Source organism: Haliotis rubra, unplaced genomic scaffold (assembly GCF_003918875.1).
Source record: "Haliotis rubra isolate DU_JTF1 unplaced genomic scaffold, ASM391887v1 Scf130, whole genome shotgun sequence".
In the NCBI taxonomy this organism is placed as follows: domain Eukaryota; kingdom Metazoa; phylum Mollusca; class Gastropoda; order Lepetellida; family Haliotidae; genus Haliotis; species Haliotis rubra.
In genome coordinates, this window is record NW_025765226.1 from 755699 (window position 1) to 781021 (window position 25323).

The window sequence follows — 25323 nt, forward strand, 5'->3', positions numbered from 1 at the left end:
ATTTTGTTTGTTCCTGATTTGAAGCATATAATACATATACTGGATTCGTCATCAAGTCTCAGGCCTGCCTTCTGCTCATATATACTATACACTAAACGCCAACAGAAGCGTTACCCTCCTTCCTTAATGACAGAGCTACCTATCTACAGCTAGCGTTGTGATGCGTGCGTGGACGTCCACTTCTTGGTCTGTCTGCTGTGACCCCAGTCTGTCTGAAGCCCTGAATAAGTCTTATAACTGTGATCTGCATCTGAGAGCGTTGGCAACAGCATTGTATGTCGACCCCATCTGCACCTTCCCAATGGTTCATTCTCTCCTTCAGCTGTTAATTGTGGCATATTTCTTGTACTTGTGAATCACATCATGCATTCTAGTCTCTCTTTATACCCTATAAAATCATCCTACATTTGAAATGGATGCAAATACTGCTTGAATATTGCTGTGTTTTGGCGATTTATATTACTATGTGTAAACAAAAAATGGACAAATGTAACTTTGCAAGCAAAAATGTTAACAAAGATAATTTGAGATGTTCCTAAACATTTTGTCAAAATATCAAAGACACGTTTTACTTGTTTTCACTAATGCAAATCAGCAGAAAACGTTTTAAAAGACTGAAATCATAGGAGTGATTATTTTACAATTTTACACTCTACAACAGTTGTTTCTTGTATTAATAGATGAAAAATGTTGACTATAATGGTTTATCTTTGTCTCAAAGCAGAATTTTATTTCAACCTTTCTTTTGGACACCTAAATCACTGTTATTCGTTCATTTCGGCACGGACGAAAATAGGACAATTTAACTCTTCTGAAAAGATGCATTACACCTAAATATGAATGCATTTGAGAATGTTTTCGTGATTTACATAAAGCTGGGTTGTTAAGGTTTCTTCTCAACTAAAACCTTGTAAAATATCTTTGATAGTGTTGAAGTAATTCATAAGGCCCAGGAGGGTTATGGTTCCGATTCTTTTTCCGCTTAGTGTATATCGGTTTTTGTTTTTTGCAAAATTCCTAATAGGTGTCAGAAAATAAATTTACATCATTATGTGGAAGTATTATTGTTAGGTTCGGCAGGAATATTTACCACACACACACACAACCGCAAGCATTTTTTAGGCCTAAAGGTAGGAGGGTAACGCTTTTGCCGCTTAGTGTAGATCAGAGAGGTCACAGATTAAATGAACCATTATATATTTGGCAAATGGCAAATGGCACACACACACACACACACAGAGAGAGAGAGAGAGAGGGGCACGTACGAATGCACGACGAGTCTTTGCTAGGAGACCATGGTCTGTAATAAATCCTCTACCTGTTATATCAATGCCAAATATTCTGCATTGCAATTACACTAAATCCAAACTTTCACATTTTCAACAAACATCCTCCTCTCTGTCAACACTACATAATAGTCCCCAATCAGCCGTGTCTGGGAAGTAAAAAGGTAATTTCCTTCGTAGCTGATCCCCTGTAGAACATGGCTATGTCAGCGCACAAATTCTGGTATGTTTCAGGTAATAGGTCTGGACTTATGGCAGGCCACAAATTCTGTATCACTGTGTAGGAAAATGGGTTTTGTTGGGAATAGAAGTTATTTTCTTTTCACATTATTGGGGTTGGAATATATATATTTAGTGGGAAGTTTTACGTAGCAGTTTCGGGAGTAAGTGATTTCTCAGAGGCTGCTTGTAGTTAATAAAATTCCACTTTTACCTTCGTTTGGCTGTAAAATTCCGTTGGAATTATTCCTTTCCCGGACAGATGACAGTCACGGCATGCGCTGCCATGCCGTGTTCGGATTGCCGTGGCCCGGTGTGTATTCTGTTTTGCATTCCGAGTGCGGTATGGTAGAGCTGTCGTGATTGGTCGGCTGACTCCATTGCGGGCCAATGGGAGTTAGGCCTACTTTTCCCGGAGTCAAAGGTTAGCGCGCCCAGGGTATTTAAGGGCCTGTAACGCTCAGAGAAGTCGCTTGCTTCAGGACATCCTGACCGAACAGTAAGTCAGGAGGTCTTCCTCCTTTCCCCTAGGTTTTATATAGTATTATTTTGCATGTAGAGTAGGAGAACATTTAGTGGGTTGGGGAAACGATAGGATTAGAGTAGGCTTTGTATGTAGGAATAAATTAGTTAGGACTTTCTTTTTCTTTGGGTCTTATAGGCTGCTAGTTGTGAGTGTGTGTGATGCTGGCTTCTATTTATTTTGTTAAGTTTGGCTTAGTTTGTTTTATTAATTAATAAACTGTATTTATTTGGCAAAATCTGAACTTTGTTCTTATTTTGGGAAGAATCTTTACAATGACTTGAACAACCATAGAACCTGAAATAAGGTCCATGAAAGGTTCCGCTCTCCAGGTACCAGATTAACATCTAATTAAAAATACACAACGCAAAGTCCACAACGAGGAGCGTTAAATAACAACATCGAACCATGACATATATGAACCTTACTGTCACTGGGTGACCTCGCTCAGCGGAGGCGCCTATTACAGATTTGGTGCCGAGACCAGGATTGTTTTGTCATTTTTGGGTGAAAACTAATTGATTCTTGACAGAATAAGTAACAAGTAAGAAAAATAAAAATCCCCAAAACAAGTAAAAGTATTACATTTTGTAGTTTTATTATGTGAATCAAGGTCTGTTTCATCATACAGGTATATCCTGTTGAAACTGATTGGAGGTCAAAAGTACATTCATAGAGTACGTTTAGAAGTAGAATTGTAAAGTTCTTGGTTTTGCAGCATCTATAGTAAAACAAAATGGAATCAGGGGAGACACATGATTTATTTTCCAGGGCACATGATCAGGTTGAGTCCCTCCAGATAATCTGGATCATGCTCTTATTGACTTGTCAGATTTATGTCAAGTGGGATTTGCAACCTCTACACCTAATGTTTGTCGTTCAGTTGAAAACATTGGTTCATCTCATCCACTCCCAAGTGTCAGTACACAAGCCGGTAATAGTGAGATAATAGGTATTCCATCATCTGTGAATGAAGCAATGCTGAATTTTCAGCAAGGAGTCTACTTATGGTAGAAGCGATAGACAGGATAGACGCTCTGTACATTTTTGGTGTTCCATTTGTAGATAGACACTTTTTGATAGGCAGAATGAATTCTGTAGATACAATCAGAGGGCACCTTCAGCAGCAGGGTTGGTTCCTGGTCCGATGTCGAATACTTCTTTGATGGATTCTAACTGGACAGGTGATAGGGTTTATCATAGTGATGGGGATAGCTCATTTGTGCAACCATTCGTGACACGAAACCTACCCATCGTGAAGTTAGACTGGATACTTTTGACGGTAAAAAGTTGAATGGCCCGATTTTCTTGTTCATTTTGAACAAGTTGCTGCATGGAATGGGTGGTCTAGTGGAGAAAAAGCACAACAGTTAACTATGTGTTTACGTGGTACAGCTCAAAAGCTTCTCAGTAGCCTTACGCTATTACAGTTGAGTGATTACAGTGCAATTAAAGGTGTACTAACTCAGAGGTTCAATCCTAGAGAAAGAGGTGTAGCTTTTCGGACTGAGTTTAGGGAACCTTAGACAGGGCAAGGATGAGTCAGTGGCTGACTATGGTTACCAGTTGCGGAGATTGGCACTTTTGGCGTATCCAGATGCCACCTTTGTTTCGCTTGGAGCCACATGTCATCGACCAGTTTTGACAGGGTTGTTGAATTTCAATATGAAGAAACACATTGCGTTTGCATCCCCAAACATTAGAGGAAGCAATTGCTCATGGTGTAGAGTTTGAGGCAGTTGAGGGACAAAAAGCAGGAAACACGAAACGTGTGAGCGGATTGCTAGGTTTCGAACCAGTGTGTCAAATGAGGGTTTGACTGTGGATGCTGTTGTCAAGTTGATAGATCAGCGTTTAGAAATATTCGCTAAATCGTTGCAGAGGCCCAGGAAACTTAGGTGTTATGTTTGTCGGGATCCTGGACATATGAGAGATAAATGTCCACATCTAGCAAAGTTAGACTTACCTGGACCTGCTGCAGCAAAACCAAATGGAAACTAAGTCAGGCTGGGATCGAGGCCGAGATTCCAGCCAGTGTCAAGACAGAATGTTAGGCCGACTGAAAGTTGTCACTGCAGGGGAAGATGTCATCACATGTTGGAGAAATGTGTTCAAATATGCGAGAGCCAGTAGTATTGCGTGCTAGTACTAGTGGTAAATCTCGTAATCTTTTCTCGGATATTGAGCTTCAGAATATGTGTTCCAGTACTTGTGGCATACATGTTCTACTGTTTCAATACTGTCATATGGATTTCAAGTTGGGTCTCAGTGATTCCACTTTGAGTTCGTTGATAGGACAAGTTCACAGCCGGTGGTACTCCTGTTAATGTGTATGGTCAGCAACATTTGAGTAAACTGTTGCAAGAGCTGGTTGTGCAAGGTTTGTGGTTGCAGACCTAGGACATTTGAGTAGTATCATTGGTATGGATTTCTTTGAAGACGTATGATTGTGAAATCAAGATCAAGAAAGAAGGTGCTTAGTAGGTTCACAGGGGTAAGCCCAAGCTTCGGCAAAGTCAGAGAAAACATACAGCTGTTCTCGTATTCTTGTGCAGGACAAGTTATTTGTTCCTGAAGGTGCAGAAGATTTATTGAGGCGTAAAATGGTAGGTCCCTTTTCATATGAACATGGTTTGATTAGAATCAAAATAACCCAGCTGCGTAGTAGGAGTCTTTTGTAGCTAGGGTTTAGTTTTGAAGCATTCCAGCGATGATGAGGTTGTGGTTTCGAAGTTTCTTAAACCTCAGTAACAGGGAGTATCATTGAACAGCTCATCATTTAGTTAGCGAAGGTAACATCAGTGCTCATTAGACAGGTGGTTGAGTGTCAAAACGTCAAAGTTGAAACAGTCAAACAGGAACTTGGCTTCTCACTTGCAGCCTTTTGATTGATAAAGTTCAGAAACCCTTTCGGTTGAACAAAGACAGGCTTCCTGACTCACTTGGATTTTCTGAGTTTGAGGACTATTTTATTGGTGAGGACGGGAGATTAGGACAAACCATTGTAAGGAAGCTCATAGGATGAGAACCTCCTGGAGCGTTCCCATTAAGCTTCCTGCTAGAAGAAGTGCCTTTGAGTAGGAAACAGGTGATAGAGGATAGAGTAGACAAAATGTTGGAAACATGGAAGTCATAGAGCCCACAAGTGATAGTCCGTGGTCAGCTCAGGTTTGCTTGGTGACTAAGAGAAGGACAGCAGTTGTAGATTTTGTGTGTGGACTTGAGAAAGTTAAACTCTGTCAGGTACAAAGGGACGCGTATCCTTTACCTCGTATTGATGGGACTCCTCGAGGACTCTGGGGAGGTTCAAGTGGTTCAGCATCGCTGGACTTAAGCTCAGTGGAGTATTGGCAAGTAAAGATGGATCAAGGGATAAGCACAAAGAGCACGTTTACCCACGCATATGGGGTTGTACCATTTCAATGTCATGCCGTTTGGTTTAATCCGTATGCACCAACTACATTTGAGAGTTGATGGACAAAGTTCTTGGAAACTTAGGTGGAAGAAATGCCTGTGTTACCTTCGATGACGTTATTGTTTTGGGTCAGATTTCAGTGATGCTTTACTACTAAATCTGAGGTTGGTTCACACAGTTACGTCATGCAAATCTCAAGTTGAAGCCTAAGAAAGTGCTACACTCTTTCAAAACAGGAAGTTAGCTTTTCTAAGGTCACATTGTGTCAGAAGAAGGGATCCAGATGTAATCCTGGTAAAGAATCAAAGTCTCTATCGAACCTGCCATGTAATTCGGAAAGTCGTACTGAAAGTTCAGAAGTTTTTTAGGTCTGGTGGGATATTACAGGCATTTTGTGTCAGACCTTCTCTCATTTGCATTTCCACTTGGTTAGACTAACACGAAAAGGTGTTCCTTTTGTATGGACAGAGCCATGTCAGGAAGCATTCAACCAGTTGAAAAAAGTGTCTTGTGACTCTCCGGTAATTTAGCATTTCCAAAAGATGAGGGATAAAGTTTATTTTGGATACTGATGCTGATGTAAAAAACTTTGGTATGGGAGCTGTTCTTTCACAGATTCAGGATGGTGAAGAAAAGTACTTGCCTATGCCAGTAAAACTCTGGGTCAGCACAGAGAATTATTGTACCACAAAAGGGGAGTTGTTGGCAGTTGTCACATTTTGAAATCTTTTCGACACTACTTGTTTGGGAAAAGTTTCGCTAAGGACTGATCATGCTCCGTTGTTCGAAGTTGAAAATTTCAAAGATCCAGAAGGAATTCACAAGCTCGATGCCGTTAAGCATCATTGGACTTATAACTTCCAGATTCAGTATCGTCTAACGAAACATCTTAATACTTTGATGGTTTCATCTAGGAAATACGTTAAAGGAAGTGTAGGCCTTAGACAGTGTCAGACTGCAATGGTGACAGGAGGAATAGTGTTAAGCCAGTTTGTTCAGGGTGTTGGGCCCAGAATACAGAATTAGTTAGAGTATCACCTCTTACATGACGATAGTGCAGCAGGTTTAGATGTGTCAACCGATGGGAACATCCTGTCTGATTCTGGAGTTGGTCTCCCACTTTTAGTACACCTAACTGGATACCGGTTTGGACTAGGGACGAGCTGTTAGAAGGTCAATTAGCAGATCCAGGTATTGCCCCTGTCTTGAAAACTGATGAGGGAAGGATTGCAGTGTCCAGTTAGGGAGGGGATATTACTGAGTGGTCAACAGAGGCAAAAGACTCTGGGTGTGGGTCAGGTGGGATAGTTTGGTTGTGGAAAATGGATTGTTGTATCGAATATCAGAGTCTGATATTTTGATAAACAGTTGACACTGATTGCTCCATCACTTGTTCGAAATAGTATTTTTGAACAGTTACGTGAAACGATGTGCTGGTCATTTTGGTCGAGACAAAACATTATCTGCTATCAAGTCAAGATTTTTATTGGCCAAATATGTCAAAAGACATTGTGTTGTGGTGTAAGTCATGTTTGTTCTGTGCTCGCTGCAAAGAGCCTGGCCTCCAGGTAAAGGCAAGTCCAAGTTGAGGCAGTCTCAGGTCCGACATCCATGGCAATGTTTGGCAATTGATATTGTGGGTCCTTTACTCAGTTACCCGGAATGGTAATAGATACATCATGGTTGTAGGGGACTATTTCACTAAATGGAAAGAGGCATTTGCTATTAGAGATCATACAGCCCTTACTGTTGCAGATAAGCTAGTCACCGAGGTATTGTGTAGATTTGGTTGTCCAGAACAGATTCATACCGATCAAGGTGGGAATTTGAGTCACACTTGTTTTGCAGGTATCTGTGATTTGTTAGGTGTGGAAAAACCCGTACGACTCCTTACCGACCACAGTCTGATGGATTGGTAGAACGTTTCAACCGTACTTTGAAGCAGATGCTTTCAATTTATGTCCATCAGGAACCATTAGACTGGGACGACCACTTACCATATCTCCTTATGGCTTATAGGGCTAGTGAACACAAGAGCACCAATTGTACTTCTAACCTGATGATGTTAGGTAGGGAAATTCAGCTGCCTCTTGACGTGATGGTGGGTCATCCTCCAGGTGTTCAGTATCCACTGTGTCCTGTTGCATATGTTCAATGGTTACAGGATGTTTTTCAGAAGATTTTTCAATTTGCTTCTGATTAGTTGGGTGTTGCTGCTGCAACACAGAAGCGAAATTATGACCATGGATTGAAAGTTCGATCATTTCAAATTGGAGATTTTGTTTGAGATGGTATCCTCCCAAGGCCAATCGAAAGGTAGGTCTTGGTTGGGATGAGTCCATACCTGGTTATCAGGAAAATCTCTGAAGTAACGTATGGAATACAGAAGAGACAAAATTCACCTGTATCAAACGTCCACGTTGATCATTTGAAGCCTTTGAAGGTCAACCTGCTCCTTTGAACTGGCTAAGGGATACAGAGTTATCTCTGTCTAAGACACTGGACGACACAAATCCAGTTGTGTCGTTTTCCAGGGATGAGGAGGAGGGTCTGATGAGGGTGCAATCACTCTTGACAAGGCATCTGAAATGAAATCACCAGTACGTACCTTTCAGAGGTAGGCAGGGCAGTAAAGCCGAAGGTTGTGTATTCACCAAGCTAGGTTTTGTACTATGGGGAAAGGAGGAGAACCCTTCAGGGTATACAGATGTATATGCAAGACATATATATATAGCGGTTACAGTATGTTGTTTTGGTTTTGCCAAATAAATTCTTAAAACGTGTTTGAGTTGTTTAGTTGTTGATGCTTGTTTCTTTGCTTTGCTTCGTTTTTGCTTGTTAATCTGCTTATTGGGAAGTATCCTTCCTTTTCTCGCTTTCAGCGATGGAAACGCTCGAAATTATGGTCTCTGAAGAGGAGGTACAAGACTTCCTAGATGGTGAGAGACCGATTTGGCCTGCAGCGGAATGCCTTGTCCAGTCCCCAGATGTGGGGTACATGTCTTTCATAAATATGGCAAAGTTCGTGGACCACTGGCTTAGAAAGCATAAGCCTAAAATTACATGTCATCGATGCTCCCGATGTTCCCGTGAATTTGCTAAACTTTCTTCGGCACGATGGCACGCTAGATCACACAGTAATTCAGGAGATGTCACCATCACTAAGCTAGAGGTCGCCAACAGACAGTTCTTTTTGACCCTGGCCCTTATGTCCTGCCAAGACTCCCGAAGCCGCATTTGAGAAGAGTCTCTCTCCACGGAGGCTACGGCTTCGGAAGGAGGAAGCCACGAGGGCGTCATCGCCTCCCTTCCCGAAGAAGGTCCAGGGAGGAAGAGAGAGGAAGAAGAGCTGGAGGCTATGGCTGCACTGGGCAGTGATTAAATTTATATTGTAAATGTCGCATTATTTCTATTGTATTTGTCACATTTTGTTTGTTGTAATTTATTGTAGGTGTGAATGTGTGTGTGAAAGAAAATATGGGAATAAAATTGGGAATTTTACTCTTAAGGGGGAGGAATGTAGGAAAATGGGTTTTGTTGGGAATAGAAGTTATTTTCTTTTTCACATTATTGGGGTTGGAATATATATATATTTAGTGGGAAGTTTTACGTAGCAGTTTCCGGGAGTAAGGGATTTCTCAGAGGTTGCTTGTAGTTAATAAAATTCCACTTTTACCTTCGTTTGGCTGTAAAATTCCGTTGGAATTATTCCTTTCCCGGACAGATGACAGTCACGGCATGCGCTGCCATGCCGTGTTCGGATTGCCGTGGCCCGGGTGTGTATTCTGTTTGCATTCCGAGTGCGGTATGGTAGAGCTGTCGTGATTGGTCGGCTGACTCCATTGCGGGCCAATGGGAGTTAGGCTACTTTTCCCGGGTCAAAGGTTAGCGCTGGAGTATTTAGGGCCTGTAACGCTCAGAGAAGTCGCTTGCTTCAGGACATCCTGACCGAACAGTAAGTCGGGAGGTCTTCCTCCTTTTCCCTAGGTTTTATATAGTATTATTTTGCATGTAGAGTAGGAGAACATTTAGTGGGTTGGGGAAACGATAGGATTAGAGTAGGCTTTGTATGTAGGGGAATAAATTAGTTAGGACTTTCTTTTTCTTTGGGTCTTATAGACTGCTAGTTGTGAGAGTGTGTGATGCTGGCTTCTATTTATTTTGTTAAGTTTGGCTTAGTTTGTTTTTATTAATTAATAAACTGTATTTATTTGGCAAAATCTGAACTTTGTTCTTATTTTGGGAAGAATCTTTACAATGACTTGAACAAACCATAGAACCTGAAATAAGGTCCATGAAAGGTTCCGCTCTCCAGGGTACCCAGATTAACATCTAATTAAAAATACACAACGCAAAAGTCCACAACGGAGAGCGTTAAATAACAACATCGAACCATGACATATATGAACCTTTACTGTCACTGGGTGACCTCGCTCAGCGGAGGCGCCTATTACAACTGTATTATTCTGAATAAAAATCTGTCACTGAAACAGCAAATGCTTTATTTCACTGCTTTCAAACTCTGTAGCATCCATCTGTTACATGAAGAAGTAAGGCGCTTTTATCAGACCTATGTATTCTTCACCAAGATCTCAGATTCCAGAGTTGCCATGGTAACCAACACGCCAAACGTGCTTGTTGTTGATGATCGAATGACAACTTTGAGGGGATATTCAATGCCGACCAATTGCTGTAAAAGACATACTGAAGTTATGCATACCAATAATTTGCCATCTCTGACAATCTGTAATAGTTTTTTGTAACATAGTGGCAGTGGAATGATTAAACCATTGTAACCCATGCAAATAAAATACCGACATGGCACGGAGAGAAATTGCTCTTGTGAATGTTTGTGGGTTTGCTTCTGGACATGCTCTGCAGGGTGTGTTTAGGGAGAGACTTTTGCCCAGGCACACTTGCATTAATGCCTTAAATTAACATTATTATTATTATACACAAACTGAACTTGAACATAGTTTTATCAATCTGTCCCTCTTTTGTTTTTCAGAAAGATTGATTAGCCATTTGTAACCACCAAATACTAAACAGATTTATGCATTCTTTCCTCTTGAAAGATGTTCACTATACCTGAATCCAGTTTATCAGTAAACTATCGATCTACACACCTAGGTGAACTTGAACCTTTTAAATAAAGGCCACTTTAATCCAAGAATCACAAAAGCTTTTTGATAATAACAAGTGGATCTCTGAACTGCACACATTGGTGTACTCAGGTCCTACTGACTATAAATATCAGGAAGCCACTTTTTCTCTGTGTTGTGGTTGGGAACCAGTCCATGATTACTGGTCCTGTACGTCACAGGTATTTCACTTTATCAGCACTTAGATCTATGACAGATCATCTTGAGCATTTATCATGTCCCGTGCATGCTCTGTCATTCTAGACTTGGGAGCCGTGCCAATTTACACTTTTCAGAGGGGTACACAAATTCCGTGGTCAAGACCACCAGTTTTCTCTGACTTCCAATTTTGTGGAAGCCATGGTAGCTGAGTGGGTTAAATGGCTGACTTTGTTTACTGGCGATTAGGTGCCCGACTCTGAGGGTGTGAGTTCGAATCCTGTATGGACTCAACCCAACCAAAAACACTAGAATCTGTAGTGTCACAAGAAAGTGTAATCCCAAATATAACATATGTTGTACTTACCTATCTTGTAAAACGTTCCAGAAAACTCACTAAAGTGTCATCAGTTTAAGTCCACACTAGTATCAAGTAACTAACAGGCCTATTTCAGGCTGATGCCACGCCCATGGCATTGGGGTCCTGACTACAACTTCGCATCACAGTCTTTATAATTATAACAAGTAATTACAGGATGTCAGAATGGTTCCCACAACATCTAAAAGTACTGACCTGTGCAGATCAGGATTAGAATTGGTCTTCAGTAACCCATGCTTGTAAGAGGTGACTAACGGGATCAGGTGGTCACACTCGCTGACTTGGTTCACACTTGTCATCGTATCCCAATTGCCTAGATTGATGCTCACGCTGTCACTGGATTGTATGGTCCAGACTCTATTACTTACAGACCGCCACCATGTAGCTGGAATATTGCTGAGTGCGGCGTGAAACTGAACTCACTCACTCACCCACCTCACTCTTTACCTACTTTTACTGTGACTTATAACCAGATAACAAGGCGTGTTCTCATGGACACAGCTCAGGCCATTGTCAGGTCAAAGTGGGTTTTTCCCCATTTGGTACAAAGTCAGGATGTGGGAGTCAGGTGCAGCTGTGAGGGTTTCCACAACCACCTATAGATCGTGGTACAGCTTTAATCATTAGCTTTTAGTGAAACATATTGATCATTAAGAGATTGATATTGTGGTGTGATCACATTAAAAGTTTAATTATAAGGCATACAAGATTGGGAATTGCTCATCAAAGGAAGAAAATTGTTACATTAACGGGAAATGATGTCAGATTGGTAGAGAAGGACATTGAAGGGACACCATATATAACAATAAAGGAACAGAAGATGTTTGTGAAAAGAGAAAATATTATGACAAAGGACGGGAAGTGATGTATGATATTTGTAGAAAAAGACCAGAAGTGATATCACAATAATAAATTTTCAGTGAAATGATGCCTGAAGTCTAGTTAAAGACAATCTTTATGAGAATAACAGCCACATAAGGATGTTATTATTGAGGTATCAACACAATGATATAATAAATGGGGTGTCACATATTGTCTGATTATCTCACTCACTGCCCGATTTTCAAGTCCTCTTTAGGTGAATGCTTGAAAGTCATCTCCTGAGGATCTGAAGCAGTAAATTAGATTACTGTCAACTATACAGGGAGAGCATCAAAGTAGAACCCGCCTTCTTTTTGGGAAATGGTGTAATAGAGGAACAAGATTCATAAGTGCCACCTTGATTACATCAACAGTTCCCCTTCCTAATCAACGATCTCTTGTTGATGGATGTTGGAATGAAAGGAGTGAGGTTTGCCTTTCTGTGCACAGAACAGCTCTAAGATAATAGAATTGGTGTGGGGAGGATATTTATTAAAAATAAGACTTTGTATTTAGGATAATTTGAATTTGTGTTATTGCAGTCAAATACGGAATTTACAGCAATGATAGAGTTGGTGTTCCTAGGCCTTTTCACAATGATAACTATCTTTCGATGTTGACATTTTAATGAGTCAAAGTATAGCTTGTTAGGATGGATTATCAATTCCCTGAAAGGTAATAATCATCTCAATAACAGAACCAATCTATTTGTAAATCTGTTGTAAATAATGGTGAGTTGATGCAGTCTGTCAAATTGGATCACAGATGATTTTGCCAAAACTCTGAATTATAATTTACTTTAACTTAATAGAATCCATGACAATCACAGTCTAGTATACTAGTATATAGACAGTGATACTTTATAGTATCAGTTTGTTTTCATGAATACTGATAGTCGATGTGGGGTTTTTTTCTACGATTACAATTAACGGTCTCTAAAGGATTATGATATAGAGCCAACATGTTCTGTCCCTCAACTGGCATATGAAGAAATAGCTTTGAGACACTTCTACCTTATTTTTTGTATAAACATCTGTTGTGTGTTAAAGGTTGAAGAGGCTCTAGTGAAATTATGAATTGAAGAAACCATGATATTTATATGATCATTTCTTTCAAACAATGTTTAAGCCCGTGCCCTGTAGTTCTTTGATATTCTCAAAAGACAACAAAACTATATTGGTTTGACAACTGTTATATTCTTATCCAGAAGAAACTTCCAGGTCGACATTCATCTTTATCAGTAAAAGTAGTATTTTTCATCCTGTTCCTCTTCATATGATAGAAAATAGCGAAACAAGTTCAAACACAAACTGTCCACCAATGAAAAGCTTCACATTGGCCAATGAAATTTGTGCCTCATTTACCAGAGTTTTGCATTTTATGGATTGAATGCTCTTCAAAGACGTGGTTCTTTCTTATGATGGACTACAGGGACCCTTGATCCCTGGAAACCTTGACTCTGAACGTTTATCATGCTCTTGAATACCTTTTTCTGATATTGTCTGATTAATAAGAATGAGATTTGGTAGGGTTTGTGCTAATCAAATTGGAACATTTCTCTATTGTAAGTGCCGTAAGAATATAAATCAAACAAATTTGTTTGAGCCAGGAAGGATTTGTCATCATCTGACAAATAGTTTTGTTAGAATTGTGGTCATTTTTTATAGTTGATACTTTATGGATACAAAGTCTGTAATTACTAAGTCCTTACTGTTTCATTCCTTTACAGTTATCAAGGAATACTACCCATTCTTTAGCTGATACGCTCAAACACTTCTTCGCTGGGAATCATCTTGAACACTCATCTACACCCGAGCGAAGGATAGATCAACCAGTTAATCAGGTATTCAAAGTCGGTTCTGTCAGCGTCCTTGTTTACTCAGCAGACATAACAACACTGAAGATTGATGCAATTGTCAATGCTGCAAACAGACATCTGGGTCATGGAAGTGGAGTTTCCAGAGCTATACATGATGCTGCTGGGGATGCTTTAGATGATGAAGGAAGACGGTATGTTCACAACAATGGCCCCATCCCTGTATCTGGTGTGGTAAGAACAACAGCAGGCAGAATGCCTTGTAGGATGGTACTCCATGCAGTTGGACCAGCCTGGAATGACTATAAGGATTATGACAAGATGAAGTGTGAAGATGACCTGTGCAAGACCATCCTGCGATGCCTTATTGAAGCTACTAATGCAGGAGCTGCCATAGTGGCAATACCAGCAATAAGTTCAGGTCAGTCCAATTGGTGTTGATGAGGATGGTGGAACTATTGACATGTCACATGAACATTTTTATATATGTTCAAGAATATGTAGGATGGGGATGGTAGGATATTACCTAGTTGTCCAAGCATTGGTAATACTGGTGTGTCCCCATTAAGATATTGCTGGAATATTGCTACAACCATTATGAAACCATATTAACTAATATCTTGATCAATATTTGGTCCATTTGAGCAACTGATGAATGGAGGACTTACTAATTTATACAGAAAGAACTCTTGCTTTAAGCACACCATACCATAATGTAAACATATTCTGTTTTATACTGTTGAAAGAAAATGATAACGTTACTGCATATATTGCTGTGTATACAGTGTTCCTGTTAGATGATTTGACCACCAGGTCACATTACTACATGGTTTTTCTTTTCTTGTAGGTATATTTTGTGTACCAAAGCAAAGGTGCTGTAATGCATATGTGAGAGCAACAAAACTATTTGGTATGTGGACGGGCAGCAAGAGATGCTTGACAGAAGTTCACTTTGTTGATAAGAGTGAAAGCATAGTTCATATGATAGCCACAACATTCTCTCAATCCAAGCTTTCAACGATCACACCAAGACCTGATGAGGAAAGATTTATGAAGCAATACATGAAACACTGACATTCGTGACTAACTCGACTTATTTAGGGACAAGCCAAATACCGACTCGTGCCCCTCTGGAGGGATTTCATATTGGCCTGTGGACATCAGAACTACTTCAAACAAGAGTGAGTGAGTGAGTTAATATTTATCGTCACATCGCCAATATTTCAACCAAAGAACATTTTATAAATTAAAAATAAATACATTATGAAGATAAAAACCTGTTGGCGATGGACAATAAACTACAAGACAGATAGTAAGGTAAAACTAGCATGTTATTATAAAATGATATCGTTAACAATAACAATACAATATGAAAAACGGCCTATAGATTGCCAGCAAGTGAAGGAAGATCACCACACTAGGGACCATGGGGACAGTCCTTTTCCTACTAACATGGACCCTAGCTGGATTCACACCATTTCCCTCTGCCGTTGGTGCTTGTATTCCAATTTAGCCAAAACATTAAAATAACATGTATAAAAAAATCAAAGTTATTTAGTCAAATTAAAACCATGTACTAATTGCAAAACAAAATCAAGCTATATCAAGTAGGTCAATTTCTTAACTGTTTTGGCATTGAAATATTTATCCCTTGTGATGGAAAATTAATACAGTTAAGCAGGACATGCTTGACCATGATTCTTTCATCACAAGGGTTGCAAAACGAAGGATCCTCACCTTACAATCAATATTCATGATTATATCTTGCATGGCCAATCATCACATAATGACCTCTTCAAATGAGGACTGACAGTTCAAGTAGGTGTAACCGATAGATGGTTTTATTTGATGAAATTTATTGATCCATACTTGGGTGTCCCACTTTTTGCATTAGATCATGGATGTAAGATCTAATTACTCTGTTGTTATCTCAGTATGGGATGAGAAGTGGTGTCACAGATTTGTTGAGTGCTGCCTTATCAGCAGAATCGGCCAACTGGAGGATGATGTTGTATTTGCCAGTAGCAAAGCATTATATAATTCAATGATTTTGGTTAATAGTGGATGTTTACAAGAGATTTTTAATAGCCTGAAGGCACGAAAAGTCTGAAAAGATTATAGATTGTTTATATTTAGGGTGTTTATCAATATACTTAAGAGCTGTTAATATGGCGGTTGCTTCTGCTGTGAAAACAGCTGAGCTGTTATCGAGAACATATTGTTCTGGATCCAATGACAGTGGCACAAGTACCTGCGCCACCATCACTTCAAACAGGAACGATAACTCTACTTTTGTTTAATTCCAACAGTCATAAATCTTACTTAAGAACTTGCGCGTTTCTGCTTTTAAAATATTTTAACCTGTTATAAAACAATTATAAGGATGATGATGATGATTTGTTGAAAATTTATTCTAATGTAATTATTACCAACTGCTCACCTGGCTTATATTTCCACATGTTTATTTGTAAATACGGTTTAACAATTGCAAATAAGATTATGTTTCATTATCCTGACTCGTACGTTATTGCTTATCTCCCTTTTCCTCCGAGGTACAGTGGAAACCACTGTCCTATTGTTCCCTAATGAACAGTCAAAAATAGCTCACCTCACTTGGGCCACTCCCTGCCTCTGTGCCAGCAACCCATGTAACTGCCAGCAACTTGTCAGTCAATCAGTCAATCAATCTTTATTCAGAACTGAAGGCCAGTATCTGCACACAGTAGATTTCTTATGAAATTTTCCCTTATTACAACTTAAATCATAATAAACGGAACAAAACTGTGATAAGGCTGTTCTTACTTTTGTTGATATTGATATAACGCACATATGCTTCTTTAAACAGGGAATAAGTAACTTGTCACTCTCTCCATTTCGCCCTCCCGGACGGTTGGATGGTTTTGCTCGCGTCCTTATACACGCTACCACTCTGTTATTTCAGCCCTATGTAATTTTTGTTCGCTTGAATATTCATCCTATATCCCTTTTGGATTATAACCAGGGGCTACATGTGTTAAAGTGGCTATTTATTTAGTAATTTCTGACTTTGTCAGAGTGGTGTTTACGTTTTAAAACATGTTCGTTCCTGTAGAGTCTCCTGAGGACATTATTTTCTCTGAATACTAATCTAGATTCCTTTCAGTCACTTATCGAGTTTTCCCTTGCGGGATTCTCAGTGTGACATTGCCAACCCAGAGACGTTTACGCAGCCTAGATGATCTATAGAAAGAGTTCCCTATGGGGAAGGGTCCGCCCTACAGATGTTGGCGAAATTAAAGAAAGAAGTCTGCAGGAAGTCATCCACTATGACCACAGCGGGAGTACGAGCATCCCTAGAAGAGATCAAAGCCTGTTTGCAGGCTCCTCAGAAAACTGCAGCTCATGAAGCAGAGGATCACTCCTTCACTCAGCCTCCTCCGGTTTTAAAACCTTTAGTAGTGGTACTACAGATGCTTTCAGCGCAGACAGCCAAGAAGACATCCAGCGCACATGCTCAGGCCCTATCCCCAGTCTCAGACCTTCTCACAGTCACAACCTGCGACGCAGACGCCAGCCTTCGCGCAAGCAATGCCATGTCATCTTAACCCTGCTCTACAGCAGTCCTTTGCTCCACCACATTTGTCACAGAACCGGCCTGCGCGCAGGCGCAATCCTTCACGCAACCTCAGATGTTCGTGCAGAGTTCAAATCTTCACGCAGCCTCAGCCCTTTATTGAAGCATTCGCGCAGATGCAAGTCTTCATGCAGGCCCAACCCTTTGTGCAGCAACCTGATTTTCTAGCGCTAGCGAACATCACGCAAACAAGTACTGGTGGCTATTCAGCAACAACAAGTACCATCCTCTATGGAGATTGACACACCTCTTATGCAATCTACGCATGCGCCTTCAGTCTGTGAGGTGCCTTAGGAAGATAATCTCAGTGTCTCAGCTGTAGAGGATACATCTCAGGAGGAAATCAGTGCTTCTATCAATGAGGACCAAGAGTTATTAGCTTGGATTGGTGGATTGGTTGCCGATTTCGTTGCCTATGGGGATTCTTCACCCGCTCATACATATTGTATCCAAGATAATAAATAAGAGCCATAACTGATTGGTCTCACCTCTTCAGAAATCAATTCCTGATAATACACAAATACATCACAGCAGTAACTTTCTACATAAACCTGCAAGGCACAACAAGATTGACACCCTGCTAGAACTTTTCGCCTCTACGACCTCACAGACAGTCTCAACTTGGGAATAAAGGCCAGGCATATTCCAGGAGCCGTCAATATTCTAGCAGACGTGTTGCCCAGACCAATCAAACCATCCCCAAGAGAATGGATGTTACATCCAGAGGCTTTTCAACTACTGATGCGAGAACAGGGTTGCCCGCTCATAGACCTATTTGTGACAAGATTCAATCAGATAAAGATCTTCGTCTCACCGGTCCCAGATCCACTAGCCTGGACCCTAGACGCCTTAGCTAGATCATGGGAAGGTCTCCACGCCTATGCATTCCCACCACCTGTACTTCTACCAAAAGTCAAACAGAAGATCGTCCAGATGAAGATCCTATGACTGATTTTGGTAGCGCCCTACTGGCCATCGAGAACGTGGTTTCCAGACCTCATCAGACTTCTCAGAGAACCAAATCTAAGACTTCCAAACTGGCCCAACCTTTCATTCATCCTCACATAAGGCAAGCTCATGCGCACCCCAGAATGCTAGTTTCACACATGGAACGTATTACGACAATTCCACATCCCAGTGGAAGATACCCAAGACATGTCCTTGTGTCCAGTCAGAGCATTGAAAATTTACCTGAAAAGAACTGCTTGGAGTAGAAGTTTAGGAGACTTTTCATCCCAATATCACCCGTTACAAAGTCTCCTGAACGACCATCTCCTTCTGGCTGAGAGCAGTGAATTTGAGAACCTATAATTAAAGCAGCAGGACTGGATCCACCTACAGCCTCCAATCCTCACGAAGTCAGAGCTGTGGCATCCACTTTAGCTCCACATGGCAACTGCTCCATCTCATAAATTATGGAAGGATGTTTCTCGAGATCGGACACTGTATTTACAAGCCACTATCTCACAGACATTGCTATTCTGAACATATGGATCGACCCAAGATAAGTGGGAATCTAATTCCTTGCGAGTTTAAGAATCCACAGAGTCTAATGATTTACGTCTTTTTCTTTAAAAAAGGTGGTCCCAAGTTTTGGCCGCAGTATCTGAGTTCTGACGGGGTTGATTGAACAGTTTATTGTAATCCAAAAAGAGATGGCTGACCCGCCACCTATCAGTTGGATTAAAGCAATAACGTATGAGTCAGGATAAGGACAAATATGTATTATTTTTTTTATAAAATTGATATTTTATTCTTATCCTGACTCAAAGTCTAAGGGCCGTCCCAACCGTCCCCACTTCTTCACTATTTGGCGCATGTCCAAAATAGCTTTGGCCTCGAAAATGTAGAGAGTGACAAGCGGCTAGCTGTCACATGGGTCGCTGGCGCAGAGGTGGGGAGTGGCCCATATGGGCCGAGCTATTTTCAACTGTTCATTAGGGAACAATAGAACAGAGGTAAAGGCCATCAAGTACTGGATAAAAGTTCTACGAATGACAACCGATCGCCACGCACACCAGTGTTACCGAATGCTTAAATCACTCGATAACGTAGGAAAAGAAACTGGACTTCTGATATTAGAGAAACATTGTCCAAGATAGGATTCTCAGATGTATGGACCCGTGAAGATCCGGGGTAGAATAGGTCTTCAGCAACCCATGTGCTTGCCATAAAAGGCGACTAAGCTTGTCGTAAAGGCGACTAACGGGATCGGGTGGTCAGTTTCGCTGTCATCGGTTCCCAATTGCGCAGATCGATGCTCATGATGTTGATCACTGGATTTTCAGATCCAGACTCGATTATTTACAGACCGCCGCCATATAGCTGGGATATTGCTGAGTGCGGCGTAAAACTAAACTCACTCACTGTTTGTCCCACTAATAGTAGCAAGATTTGAGGGAAGCAACAGTATCATCACCAAGCTTGTTGGTAGTACTTTGTCTGCTGTGGTATTTCTGCATTACTAAGGAAACTGAACTTTTACAAACAATACCTTTGTCCATTAACCAGAAAATGTAACTCTTAATATCATCAGTGTAACCATGTTCTAATTAAATGAACACTGAGTCATTTGTTCTGCGGCTGCAGAGGTCATTGATGTAAATTGTGGGGGATAGGGATTCTGAGGGAAATAATGATTGTTTAACAAAACAATCGCTGGACTATAGATAGGCGTTATGTTGGAAAACACAATGCCTAGTTATACAAATATATCAAAATTTGTGTTGGATTCATATTCTGTGTTTCTCATGTCATATACTGAGAATAAGATATTATGAATGAAAACAATCTATCTGTTGGCCATCATATAATTAACATTGAAGTATTTCATTCAGTAAAAGAAGTAAGTTTGATCGTTGAAGTTCCTACTATGATGGGGCGGTGGTGTAACTTTTCACGCCGAAGACCCGTGTTCAATCTTCCCTTGGGTACAATATGTGAAGCTCATTTCTGGTGTCCCCGCCATGATATTGCTGGAATATTGCTAATATCGACTTAACACTAAACTCACTCACTCACTTTTAGTATAATGATGTGTAATGAAGAGCAATAGAGCTTGACAAGAAAATCTTTGTTGATTAACATCTGGACCTCTTCAATAGCATAGTAACCATATTGACATGTTGGATTTTGAATACATGTATTCTGTGCAAGAAGTATAATATAACTGCATTGCATGTCCAACACAGGACTGCATGCTACATAATTATGTTGCAAAACAAAATAACTCAACAATATCTTGCCGTAAATAAACAGGAAAGTCATGATTGGTTCATATTCTGCTGCTGCAGATACTGTTTTCTCCTGTGTCCATGTACCAACCATTGTCATTACAAGTGCTGTGTCATATTCTCTGTATTCAAAAACAATAAATATGTACATAGACGTTTTATAGTTATGCAACTATATTATTCACAATGTTTATCTATAAATTGAACAAACCGTAGCATTAACTTAATACCAAAATACATTATTATGTATTATGTCAGATTACAACTATGTACGCTACAGATGTCATTACGAAAAACAAACACAACTCAATTATGCCGTAAACGTTCCCTCTGGATTATGGTTGCCAGTTTCCTCTGGAATCACAGAGACATACAGAAATGAAAGAGAATAAATTCTCTTTTAAAAGAAGTCATAGCTATCCTTTGTGGTATGCCTAAAAAAAGTACGCAGTTATCTCCCCTAGCCGTGATGTCACAGCATTGTTCTACCAGAAGCCCTCATAATTTTTTCTGTATGGATCACACCATTTCAACAGAACTGGTTAGTGTGATCGCATTGGTCGTTGTTTGACCATCGCATTTTATTGTTGAAGTGTATTTACTTGTGAAACTGATGCTTGATTGACTTTGGAAAATTCCCGCCATTTTCACTCATCATGTCGCAAAAGAAGTGCTTATTATGTCAGAGATTTATGGCGGATTCGGACCCTCACTCTCTTTGTGCATTGTGTTTTGTCAGGATTGACTTGTTCATGGGAGGATCGGTGCTTACTTTGCTCAGGGTTATCTAAGGATGAGTGGTTTATGGTGGACAAAGCCCGTAATAATCCCAGGAAGAGAAAATTATCGGGCTCCTCAGATTTATCCAAGAATAAGAAATCGGATTCTCAATCTCAGCCAACCCTGGTTAAGAAATCAGAGTCCAGATCTAGGTCAAAATCTAAATTCTCTTCATCTAGTCAAGTGGATATGTCGTCCATTACGGCTCTCTATATCTTACTTTAAATCGGAAATTCAAGCCTCTATGAACCAATCTTTTCATGATTTTGAACGGTGTAATGAGGAAAAATATCAGACCTCCAGAGGCAGATGGATTTTTCGGAATCATTAACTCAAAGGGCTCCATCTATGAATGACAATGGGCGTTCCAGGTACCTAGGTCAACAGTCATTTCCCGTAGGGCGTGGCCCGGTGCTCTACTCAGTTCGGTCAGGTATAGATTAGGTTAGGGCTGTTAGGTTAGGATAGGTTTTAGTTTTTTGTAAATAAATTATTGAGTTTCTCTTTTCTATTTGTTATGTTTTACAAGCAATGAGGCCTGATTCATCGAGCCTATTTGAAGTTTGCTACTTTACCATCACCACATAAAAAAAGTACACAACGCAAGGTCCTAAACCCTATTCTAGCCAACTTCAACTGTCACTGGGCAGAGAAGCCTATTACAGTTCCTTTTTTAGAGTACACTTTGTATGTATTTTTGTTCCTTGAGCTGTGTACATATCTCTTTCACTACTGCTGCTGCAGTGTTTCATTGTGGAAACATGAGAAGGTCTTCACTTCCCAACAATCTCATCAACTAATTTAAGAAAACACATTGGATGCATATACTATATTCCTGCTGCTGTAGGAAACCTCAGATTTGTGCCTGAAGCAAGTATTCAGATACCATTGCACATGAGCAAAACATTAATATGTGTATATACAGTGGTGGTGTGAAGTCAATACATTGTACCTGTACATGATCGTGTAAATTTGTAGAATTGTTTTTGGAAAGTTATTGTATTTGTTATTTTGCGCTCTTGTTGGTACCAGTTATTAGTATATATTACCAAAATGCTATGATATAAAATTGTGTTTGCATTGGTGAAATTGAGTTAAATGAATATCTTGACCTTGCTTTATGAACTTTCGTGACTGGACAATGTATTGTTATAATATTTTATTGTATATTGCCTTTGATAAAACCATTGTTGTAAGTGTATGAATAATTGAATCAGCCATGCCTCATACTTTTCCATTTCTACATGTATATTTACTTCAATATGTATACATGTTTATATAAATTATATTTAATGTAATACGCACATGCATGTTGTTTGAATATGTTGCACTACTTCCAGATTGTGACTTGCTGTTTAGTTACTTGATCAGGAAACGGGTGTGATATATTATTGTGGACAAACAATTCTGTTCCAATGAGATGAAGAAGTATGAATATCAGAGGATGTTTCCATGACCTCAGTAGGTCTGACAGCAGACATAGTGCAGGTTGCATATGACACTATTTGTATTTTTAGGAAGGAGCCATATTGCACAGTTTTTTTCAACAACATTGGCTACAATTCTTTCCGTCACCATATCTACTTTTGCAAGTGTCACTGTCCAACTTCTACCACTGACAATTAACCTTAGTACAGTTGGATCAGAAACAGTGCATATGCAATAGAGATGGATAAACAAAAAGTATCATCTGTTTGAATTTGGTTTACAGATGATTTGGTTTTATAAAAGTAAAACTTTAGGCATAATTTCCTCGTATTATTTTCTATTAGTATCAGGAGTTTAATAGTATTCAAAATGCATGCCCTGGTAAAGTGTAATGCTTTATGGTTTGGACAGTTGCTAATACTATCAACCTTAACCCGTGAAGATCCGGGGTAGAATAGGTCTTCAGCAACCCATGCTTGCCACAAAGGCGACTTTGCTTGTCGTAAGAGGCGACTAACGGGATCGAATTGGTCAGGCTCGCTGACTTGGTTGACATGTCATCGGTTCCCACAGTTGCGCAGGTCGATGCTCATGCTGTTGATCACTGGATTGTCTGGGCCTGACTCGATTATTTACAGACAGCCGCCATATAGGTGGAATATTGCGGTGGAGTGCAGCGTAAAACTAAACTCACTCAATCACTCACTATCAACCTTTGTGTTAGTAATGCTGGAATATGACTGGTATAAAACAACAGTTCACTCTACTCTCCTCTGCACGGATTACAGTAGTAACTGATACATAGAGCAAATACATTAATGCTTAGTTGATGTTCCATGTGCACACACAGGAGTGACACAACAATACCAGCATGCATGCTCTATACATGCACTATTAAATCTAGAATATCAGTTGACCTGTGCATCATGTATAAGCTCATACAATGGCACACAGTAACATGTTCAATGTAACAGATTATAAGATAATGTCAGATGTTGCATTCCTGAATGGTGTTAATGTGTTCATTACATACCGTTTTAAGTTATATTGTATATACCATTACACATTTCTTTTTGACAATAAATAGTTCTGTATAATTCATATGAGGAATAATAAATGTAAGTTACGACTATAAGTAACATTGGTGAATATGGAGATGAAAACAATCGTGAGTGCACACCACTTGATTCAAGGTTTGATTAACTCTGCCACTCCGTTTCAACCAGTGTGGAGGAAACACAAATGTGTTATCTAGAATACTTGATTATGTACACTGGTGAATTCACCAGGCAGATTTAGGCATTTCACATCTGCCTAGAAGAGAAATACTCATGCCAATAATGGTTGTCACACCCTTCAATTTTTTTAATTGGAGAGGGGGTGGGTGGGAAGGGGTGACAACCATTGGCATGAGTATAGCTGACATTTTAGGTTCATGTTGAAATATATTATACTTCTTGTGAAATATATATTTCCAATATATATTTCTTGTCAAAAGTTTAATTCTTAATTCGTTGTATATCTCTTGTAGTGTTGTTTGTAAAGCAAATGTTAGTTACTTGTTAAAAGTATTTATTTTTGTTTTTGTCATGTTATTTTTAATTAGCTGCTAGTACTTGCCAAGCAAATTTCTTTCATTTCATTTAATTGATTCTTCGGTACTCTATGTGATGTAAGTATTATTATTCTATACAATTCATTCTTGATTATGATCTTCAAGTGGATGTACTTGTTTTGTGATTAAATGGTAAGCTTGAGCAACTGTCACCGTGTCTTATGATAATTTACAATATCTAGCAACAATTCCACTTTGGGATCATCTCGAAAAACAAATCGAACATCTTTTGTGAACTATATGACTATTTAAAATCTTGAAACACAATAAGATTATATACTTCCTTTCAAAAGTTTAGACTCACTAGTGTTAATATAGCCACTTACTTCTGGCAGCTGTTCTAATTTAAATTTTGTAAACTATTCCATACTGTTTAAAGGGTACTGTTTACACATGAACTGATGTATTGTACAATCAGATTCGTAACATTGAAAAAAGATTATTGTCACGAGTTCAATAAATGATAAAATCAGTCAAAATTAGCTAATTCTTAACAAAACTTTACACCCAAGTGCACCTGTTCATATGCACGATATTTGCACATGCTTTTTCAGCAATTTGATGCATGATCCTCGTGATATTCATCTGCATAAGGTTTGCAGTTGGTTCCCCAAGTTAGTGGAGAAATCAATCTTAGATGTAACCATATATATATCCACATGTACATAACATATAGTGAGTCTAAACTTTTGAAAGAAAGTATATTTCCTCATGATTTATTACACTGCTTTTATGCCCCGCCATATATGGCAGGGGCATATAGGGTTGCCCTCGGTGTCTGTACGAAGAACAGGGAATGTATTCTATCCACTTCTCCAACACAACCGCTCTGTGGAATTCAATGAACTTATACAT

General features: G+C 39.6%; 1 protein-coding gene across 2 annotated transcripts in view; it reads left to right on the forward strand.

The window, feature by feature from the left end:
- The window catches only part of LOC124267272 (protein mono-ADP-ribosyltransferase PARP9-like), a 98558-nt gene extending 83570 nt beyond the window's left edge, over positions 1–14988 (forward strand). For both annotated transcript variants that reach the window (XM_046702184.1, XM_046702185.1), the window contains exons 4-5: positions 13713–14220; positions 14647–14988. In XM_046702184.1, coding sequence (XP_046558140.1) covers positions 13713–14220; positions 14647–14873 — 735 coding nt within the window. In that variant the 3' untranslated portion in view covers positions 14874–14988. The remainder of the gene's footprint in view (positions 1–13712; positions 14221–14646) is intronic.
- Positions 14989–25323: the final 10335 nt, after the last annotated feature.